This window comes from Triticum aestivum, chromosome 6D (assembly GCF_018294505.1).
Source record: "Triticum aestivum cultivar Chinese Spring chromosome 6D, IWGSC CS RefSeq v2.1, whole genome shotgun sequence".
Lineage (NCBI taxonomy): Eukaryota > Viridiplantae > Streptophyta > Magnoliopsida > Poales > Poaceae > Triticum > Triticum aestivum.
In genome coordinates, this window is record NC_057811.1 from 358,323,316 (window position 1) to 358,332,977 (window position 9,662).

Here is a 9,662-nt window from a genome sequence, read left to right on the forward strand (position 1 = left end):
GCCGCTGGGCTAGGGATGACAAGGGGAAGCATCGCCATGGTTAGAGGCGACAAAAAGACAAAAAAGATCACCCGATTCTCGCTGGAATTTGGCGACCGAAGGTCGGCGGGGCAGCGGGGTGTTGGCCGACACGCTGAGTGGTCACCGAAGACAAGGAACGTGGCGGGGGTGGTTCCGGTGGGAGAATGGGCGAGAGGGCCGGCGCAAGGGAAGGGCTGGAATTATCCTGAGAAATGGGCGCAGAGGAGTAAATATGAGGGACGGCGGATGTGAGGAGTAATTTTTTTGTCATCTAAAATGGATAAGGGATTGGCTAGGTCCACCTCAAAAGTGAATGTTTACTCCTCCAACCGGTATGTAGGGACGTGTTTGGTAGCCTTCCCGATTGAGCCTGGCCCGTGAAGCCTGGCTCAACAGAGGCTGGTTTGGGTAAAACATGCAGAAAACTAACATATACACTTTGTTTGGTTGCCCGCATTTAGTCCTCTTGCATTAGGAGAGCAATTTTGCCTTAGCGTTTGGTTTCCCGCATTGGTCGGCTCACGCAACTACACGGTGTCTGGTTCCATGCAACACTTGTTGTCTGGTAACCTCTTCGGCGAGGAAGTGAGGTTACCAACACATAGGGCGTGAAGAATAAATCATACACACACAACAGAAGATAGTTGTAAACCATAGCAAGCCACGATTTTAATTACAGTGCCACACTTAAATATATCAGTTCAAACACAAAGAAGTACGATAGGAAACTAAATTAGCTGGAGCATAGGAAGGGATGTCCTAGACGTTCACGGCAAAGGCGTCGTCGTGCCTCCCGCACTTGGTCACCACTTGAATGCCGTCGTCGTTGAAGACGATGACCTTGAGCATCTAGGGAGTGAGCAGCTTGAACGTCACCATGTAGTCGATCCTGATCTGATGGACGACGACGAAGGGGGCCCAACCCTGATCAAGGGTGAACCTGTCGTCCATCAGCCGGACAGTCACCCTCCATGAGCAGTCGGTGTTCTTCCTGAGCTTGAACTCTGTGGGCAGGGCCGGGAAGTGCTTCGTGAAGTCCAGTGGCATCGGGATGCACTCAAGATGGGGGGAAAGGATCACCTTGCAAAAGTGGGTTGGACCTCCCTCCTCATGGTAGTGGTCGTAGTTACAACGCTTGCCGCTAGAAGGCTCCTCCGGTACCACGTCCTCATCCGTGACCACCTCCTCGGGCATGGTCACACAACCTCCATGGGCGGCACCACCTCCTTTCCCTTCTCCATGGGCGACACCACCTCCTTGCCCTTGTTCTCAGTGTCGATCTACATTACGAAGAGCACGCATTATGAAGAGCACAAAGTTCCGAGGTTGATCTCCATTAAAACCTATCATCCATAATACCTTTATTTACCCATCCTCACGGCCACTACTTACCCACCATCTCACTCGGTTATCCCTATGTCTCTCACTGTTCCTCCTATTCATCGCCATGAACTTCAACAGCAACTCCAACCCCATCCCCAACCCCTTCCCTTGGGGCATTGGATGGAGGGCTTTCTTCCTCGGGTGCTCGCTCGGTGACCGCACCATGTTCGAGAACACCATGGAAGTAAGCTCGAACTTCAGCAGCATGGCAGACATGCACAAAGAGTCAGAGGCGGTGAAGAAGGCGACGCTGGAGGAGTTGAAGACGTTGATTCCTGACCCAGTGAAGGGCGCTATGTCAGTCGACATCCTTCGTTGGGCCATGAATCAGGCCGACTCCGACGACGCTCGACAGAGGTTAAGGTGGGCCAAGTATAGAGAGTACATGCGTCCTCATGACCATCGTGCCACAGCATACTTCACGACAAGGACTATGGTGGCGGTGGAGGAGGAACAAGAAACGGTGGCGATGGAGGTGGAAGAAGAAGTTGCGGTTGCGATGGTTGTAAGGGCGCCGGAGCTAGGACATCGAAGCATGCCTATCGATCTGGACTCCGGCGAGGAAGAAGAGACAGTGGTGCAACTTGAGGAGAAGAACAAGGGCAAGGGCACCCGCCGCTCCAGGGTCGCCGAGGCTAAGATCTAGGACTATTGTGTATGATTTACCCCCAATGCCCACTACCCTTGTACTTAATCCCGATTGGTAACCTCAAATCCATCGGTACTACGAGCTCATGATAATTTTATGATCACTCTATGGCTATTTACCACGATTCTTCATTCTCCTAACGCGGATCGATTCTAAACGCGAATCTAATGCGAATGAGTATATGAGGAGGTGAAAAAAGTGCTTACCGCCATTGCCGAAGTGCGGGAGATGTTGATGCGGATGCCGGTGAAGGGGCCGGAGGTCGCCTTGCTGTTCTCTGATCTGCTGAAAGCCGCCGCCGCCGTCGGTGAGGGAGGGCGGCGAGGGTAATAACTAGCGGAGCTTCGGGAAGCAACGCGGCTTCTCAAGCGTGACACCTCGCGTGCAGACCCCACCGCCCACATGCATCGCGCCGGCCTGGCTTTGGAGAAAATGTTGATTCCAGCGTTCCCAGCGAGACAGGCGCAGAGATGCTCTGAATTTCGTGCTATGCAGGCCCAATAGTAAACGTAGTCAACCAAATGAATCATAATCTTTCCACATGGACCTGGTTGGCATGTATTCAGGCAACCAAACACATGTTAGGTGTCTTGCAAGACATCGTAACCATTCACCGCGGGAAAAAAATTATAGCGCAGACAAGAAAGTTCTTGCTACATAAATTTCAAAATGATATGTCGGCTCAGTATTTTGGAGGTGCTCATAAAAGTAGGATGTGCGTGTGTGCGTTCATAGGGGTGAGTATATGCGCGTGTATATGAGCGCTTGTGTCTGTATTTGTACTGATGTTAAAAGAAAAAAAAAACAACGAAGATGCCTTCCGTTTCGTCGAATCTCTGAGTCAGCGTAGCGACTACCCGCTACGTATAATCGTGGACTATTCTCCATCTGTCTCGGTGGGCCGCGCACGCCCCTATCCAGAGACAGTCGACCCCACTGCCGTAGTAGGACTGGCCCCGCTTCACGAGACATCTCCAGCGAGTGACCGGCGGGCCAGCGGCGGCCGGCAGCGGCTAAAGCTAGGCCGCAAGGCAGGCACCCCCACCCTCACAAGTCACGGCAAGATACTCCCCATTCCCGGGACTCTCTCTCTCTCTCACCAACTCCCGGATTCCGTTTTCCACCCGCCCGCTCCGCTCTCGGCGCATCATTCCTTGCCAGCGGCCCACGCAAATCCCAAATCCCAAACCCCGCGCCGATGGACACGCAGCTCGAGCCCACCCGCGCCGCTCTTATACGCCGCAGCCTGCTCGGGCAGCCGTGATAACGCTCGTTCACCTCCCACGTGCCGACTCTGGTGGCCTTGGGGCGGCGGGGCGGCGAGATGCTGGGGTCCGGGCTGAATCTGGTGACCACGGTGATCGGCTTCGGGATGAGCGCCACCTTCATCGTCTTCGTCTGCGCACGCCTCATCTGCGGACGCGCCGTGCGGGCCGACGCCGAGGCCGACGTCGCCGCCGCCCGGGCCATGGCTCCGGGCCCCGCGCCGTTCGACTTCGACATCGAGTTCCGCACCGCGGATCTCGATCGCACGGTGAGCCTCTGTCGTTTCCGCTACTGGTAGCGTATTTTATTAGCATCCTGTCATGTGCAGCCGATTGATGTCGGAGTGGAACCGCATCCAATGGAGATCGGCGTGCGCATGTGTTGCTGCCAGCCTACCAAATTTGCGATCGAGACCGTTGGTTGGTATTGGCGTACAACACGCAAAAACTTTGATGTGTGTTGATTCATTAGAACTAGAAGAAAATAATCTGGCTTTAACAGAGGTTCTGGAGATGCTTGCTTCCCGGAGCCTCCCGTCGGCCGCATTTCTTTTTATGTTTTAGCCTACACGACAAATTCAGTTGTGCAGAGTATTTTTTATGAACCAGTATGTGAGATAGTCGACTGATCAGTGAAAGTGCTCAAGTACCTCAAATGAATACATGATGAATGGTTCCTTCCTTTAATTTCATCTAACTGATAAAAAATGAAGTTGTACAGATGTATTGCTCGCTGACAACATCAGGGTTGCATGTGCATACTACTTATTTTTGCATGATTAACATAAGGGGCTTTTATAAGAAATTATAAAATGATCATGCATTTTCTTTTTAAAAATATACAATGCACCTCAAAGACCAAACACGCAACAACTAGGCTAAAAAAAAGACAACAACAACAACAAAGCCTTTAGTCTCAAACAAGTTGGGTAGGCTCAAAAAGAAAGAAAGAAAATGGCATTGCTAAACCAGGTTGCGGATGTTATTTGGGGGGCCAATTGCTCAATTAACAGTACTAATAGTTCCATTGATTAAAGACCTTAGTATGAGAGGTCTGCTTCTATCTTCCATGCTACATTTCTTCGAGCTACATTGCTATCTGGCATTTGTTATCCTTAATTCCCTTTAATTCTCACACTGTTTATGTTTCCTTGTTCTTTACCAACTCTTTACATGAAGTTGCAAGCTCACTAACCTGACTAAGCACATTAACTCCGGAATTTTTTTAAGAAAATACATTGTTTTATTTTTCAAAATTTATGCAGCCATTATCAGTCGAACAGTATTACAAAATTATTATTATTATTATTATTTATATAATGGAAGCTTTTACCTTTTATTACCCCCGGCCTTTGCATTACATGATGCATACAGCCATAATTATTACATCACTTATTACAAAGTGATCAAACTACGGTCTTGCCAAAAAGAGGGAAAAATCTAAACCAAGAACTACAAAATTATTTACTACCATTTCCATGGAATGGTCATTTGCAATGTTATCTGAACTATGGACAATATTACCCCCTCAATATTAAAATGTCTGAAATGGTTTGCTTTTATGTCTGGTTGGTTTCAGACATCACTTTCTTATATACGTCTAGATAGGTTGGTTGACAGGTGATTGAACTTCTCTACTCTGAATGTGTTGTATATAAGTGTATTCTGAATTGCTTGAGAGAAGTTAGAATTGGATTCTTGCCAGCACGGTGTCCTTTGGAATATCAACCTTTACAGTTATGCACTCAGGCTAACTTTTCAGTTGAAATGACTGTACACAAATGCAAAGATTTGCCTTTCAAGAACCTATTGATGCACAACGTTTTTTATACGTCTATCACGAAAACTCAATACATTATATCTATTTTGCTATGTTGCTCTAATTTCTCCTCAGTAGAAGTTATGGTGAGTTTAATTTTGCATTGCCAAAATTCCTCACAATGGTATGCATGGAGCACATTATGCCCCTTCCCACATTTTCGTCCATAGTTCGATGCCTGATAATTAGAGAAAACTGATAATAACATATTCCTCTACAATTATATATAACTGAGGAATTTATTCTAGTTGATTCATAACTCATGTAATCAGTCGAGCATACCATTCTTTGTCAGACTAAAACAATTTAAGTTCTAATCACTGCAGGCACTCTTAGAGAGTAAGATGATCCTCATGTTCCTTAGAGGGCTTTCAGTTAAATATTCTATACTAATCATGGAAATTATGTTTGGGCTTTGTAATAGTATGAGTCAGTATACTCACAGTTATCTGATAGTTTTGAACTTGACACACTTCATTTTCCTTTGTTCAACAGATTCAGAACACCTGCAGTGGATTGGAACCTTTCGTTGTTGCTGCAATTCCAACAATGACGTATAGCTCTGAAGCCTTCCATTCAAAAGATGATGCCCAGTAAGTACACCATATGTTCTAGAGTTAACTTGTTGCAATTTTTTCTGCTCCTGTTTATCTTTTTTGTTCCCTCAAAGCAGTTAGTGTCAGTTAGCGTGCAGAGAAACACAATGTGTAATAGATGCGCCATACAGCTGGAAAACATTGTTAATTTGTGATGATCCAATGCTCGAACCTTCAAATATTACTAATATTTGATATTAGGTGAGTTATGAGTTGTGAAGCATGTAGTCTAGACAGCTGGTCAAGGGGCTTCAGTTAGAAACTGAAATGCTACAGCTGAATAAAAATGCACCTCTCTGGGCTAGCTATTTTAGTTGACATTTATAAGCTGTTAAGAGTAATATGGACTAGTACTATTATGTTTCTGAGATAAGAATTACAAGAGCTGTTCTTTGTTCTTCTTTTCGTTGTTTTCAACGGCGGAAAGGAAATGAGAAAAGCCTGAACATGAGTCCACCGATATTAATCCAACATGACCCTTTGTGACATCTTAGTAATGAAACTCTTAAATGGATTAAATTATACCATCCTCAGATGGGTAAGTATATTATCATGATAGGCATAAGTAGCATTCTTTATTGTCATATTCTTAATTCTGTAAAGTTCAGTTCAAGAATTTTTTTGGTGAAAAGAATAATAGAAATTGACATGTTTTTCTTCATTTCTTGTCCATATCATTTGCAACGAAACAGTATTATATTCAAGTGATAATTGGGATTCTGTTCCTGCTTGATGATGGTTCTTTATATATGCTGCGATATGGGTGTAGAACGCTCACATACTATTATCCGACTTCCGAATCAAACAAGTAACAGATTTCTTTATTTTTCTTTCTTTTGCAGGTGCTCCATATGTTTGGGTGAATACGACGAGAAAGAGATCCTGCGTATAATGCCCACATGCCGACATAATTTTCATCTTTCCTGTATAGATATATGGTTAGAGAAGCAAACGACCTGCCCAATATGCCGAATCTCGTTGGACTTACCGGGTGGAAAAGCCAGTGCTTCCCCTGCCCGTAGCCTCCCTCAATTATTTGGCCACCCTGAGAGCTCTGCCAGTCGATCACCGCATTGGATACTTCCTATGCATCGTGATCGTAGCGGGGGTAGAGGTAACAGACCGGCCTCACAAGAATCATTAGAAGTGGTCATAACATGAAATGCACTGAGACAAAATCAAGACACGTTGGTCAGGCTATGTTGTTCCTTGCGGTGCATCGAGGACGTCTGCCATTTGCAGAAATCCTGTGCATCCTTCTTCCATCACAATTCACCACACTTTGGGCATAGAATTGGAGGCAATTTGTTTGTAGGCCCGGCCTTTAGGCATGCTTTCTATGTCACGGGTTGTAGATTAGCGAGTTCCCCATTTCGCCACTTCGTGGCTCTTTGTATGTTCGTTTTGATGTGCATTTGTTGTATATTCTCAAAGGAAATAGTTGTACCGATCAGATGAGGAGCTGCGGAAATATTTGTGGCTTCTCCGCTCGTCAGACAAATCGCCAGCGCTTCTAAAATGCACACTGTGTTCCCCACTTTCCCAGCTTGGATTGCTCTTCAGCCTTTGATACTACGTTTGGCGTCCTCACATTATCTCCGTCCCAAAATGATATTCCCTCCGTCCCATAATATAAGAACGTTAACGTTTTTATATTATGAGACGAGTACAATCTAGTCAAAAACAGAGAAACAACGCGCCTCTTCTTTAAAATCTTCGAATACGGAAGGATCTACCTACGGTTCCCCCTCCTTGTCGACTGTGGGCCCGGCTGCTAGTCCTGTACCAACAGCAGTGACATCTAATCAACGATGGCGACGACACCTTTTGCTTCTGTATCAACAGCGGTGACTCCTGTATACTACTCATTTATCACTTGCTTCTTCAATGTGAGCGACTGTAAGGACCCATCATCCTCCATGAATGTTCTTTTTTGGGGGTTCGAGCAACCGGTGCCGAGCCGAAATCTTAATCTTATCTCTACTAGTTATATATTTGTAAAAATGTTATGAGAGATTTGTTGCCAAGAGATCCATCGTTTATCTATTTACCTACCTACGAGTACTAATAAAGAGAATAGATATTCTTGATCCATCATATGTATTTTACAGAAAAACTTCTGATATTTTTAATACAAACCGGCACTCCATCAGTAAGTCGACTAGAAGAATGCCCGTGCGTTGCAACGAGGCCACATTAACTTTAAGAGTTCAATATTAATATTCTCATACATATCAAGTGACATTGACGATTTTTTTACCATCAAATCCTCACACACACTCTCCCTCCCTCTTCCTCACTCTCTCTCCCCCTCTCCCCCTCTCTCTCTCTCTAACACACACACACATATCCATCTGATTGGGTACGGGACCATAATCCATCTATTTCACACACACGCTAGTGCATAACAATATGGATTATGTGTATTATGAGCATAATTGGTTTGATGCCAACATTTGGCATTGCCAATATTTGGCAAGCCAACATTTGGTAAAACCAAAAGTTGCCAAATGTTGACAACTTTTTGTGAGGTTGGCAAGAAAAGTTGGTAGCCAACCAATCACTAGCCAACATTTAGTATTTGCCAAATATTGACATGTAAACTTTTGGCATGGAACCAATCCTGCTCTATATTTGCCTTTCATATAAATCGGCCAGCCACAGCTCCAAGAATACGCGGAGGAGGTGGCCCGGGTCGGCGTCGGCGCCGTCCGGTGCGGGCCATGGGCCCGCTTCCAAGTGCGTCTGTGCGCCGGCCACCCACGCCGGGTCCTTCAAGTGCCGCTTCCACCGCCCCAACTCCCAGGGCCACGGCCACGGCCAGGGCCAGGGAAGCTGCCCTTCTTCGCCCCCTTCACCGGCCGCGGCACCCAGCCTCGCCGTCCTCGTCCTCCGGCACCGTCGCGACCCAGTGACGCAGCCCAAGCATCGGCCTCGAGAATCAAGAACGCTCGACAACGGAGAAGGAAGGGAAGATCATATACATGTCATAAGAAAGGGAGTTTATTTACTGCTCCCTCGATGTATTGTTTTCTTTGTTTGGAGATTGATTACCATCCGTGAGTTAAGGTAAGGTTAATGTGATTGAGCGATTTTTCTAAAAATCAATTATTTGTTTTTTAATTAATGTGATTGAGTGATTTAAGGTAAGGTTAATTAATTTATATTTGATTTTTAGAGATTGTTCGTGATTGATTCTACATTACTAAATAACTTGCGTCAGTATGGAAAGTTCTGATCTGTTCATATTTCTTTCGTTGTGTGAGAGGGTGACGCGAAAATAAACCAGTGAAGTGGGGGGAGAGGACGAAAAAAATCTACGAAAAAAAAACAGCAAAGGTGGGAGGAGATACAAAAAAAAACCATGGGAGATGAGATGAAAAAACCTGGAAGCGAGACTACCAACTGTTCCATTGAGTAGAGATAAATAAATGGTTTAGACTTTTCTCTACGTGTTGTGCACATGGGCCCGCTTGGGCCTCAGGCCGTCGGTCAGTAGCCTGCCTTGTGGCCCAACAAAGAATCAGCAATAATAGTTGTAGCAGCAATAATAGTCGCCTCTCACACTTGTGCAAAGAAACAAAGTTTTGTATCTACCTCATTTCTTTGTGCACAATCCCAACAATCTCTACTTCCAATGCAGGACTTGGTAGGATTGTTTCTACGGTTTTCTTTTCGTTTGGCTTATTTTAGTCTGGTTTATTTTCGTCTAGCTTATTTTCGTCTCACGTCCCTTCACCCCCTTCACCCCTCCCATTAAAAACCAAATCAATTTTCATGACCCTTCCTCTAGGTTTTGCATCTTAGCACTGGTATTTTCCCATTACGTACGATTCTTTCCTTCTTGGGTAAATATCTCCACTTTACTGATTTTCAAACAATCAAGTGTGGATGCGGCCCACACCTCCCAAATCACAAAACAATCCTGG

The 9,662-nt window shown here is 45.6% G+C and overlaps 1 protein-coding gene across 1 annotated transcript; it reads left to right on the forward strand.

Moving 5' to 3' along the window:
• Positions 1 to 3,035: 3,035 nt before the first annotated feature.
• Positions 3,036 to 7,270, forward strand: LOC123145084 (RING-H2 finger protein ATL73). The gene is made up of 3 exons (XM_044564401.1): positions 3,036 to 3,587; positions 5,633 to 5,730; positions 6,576 to 7,270. Exons 1-3 carry the CDS (start codon positions 3,378 to 3,380, stop codon positions 6,892 to 6,894), a joined length of 627 nt encoding a protein of 208 aa, XP_044420336.1. The 5' UTR covers positions 3,036 to 3,377; the 3' UTR covers positions 6,895 to 7,270.
• Positions 7,271 to 9,662: the final 2,392 nt, after the last annotated feature.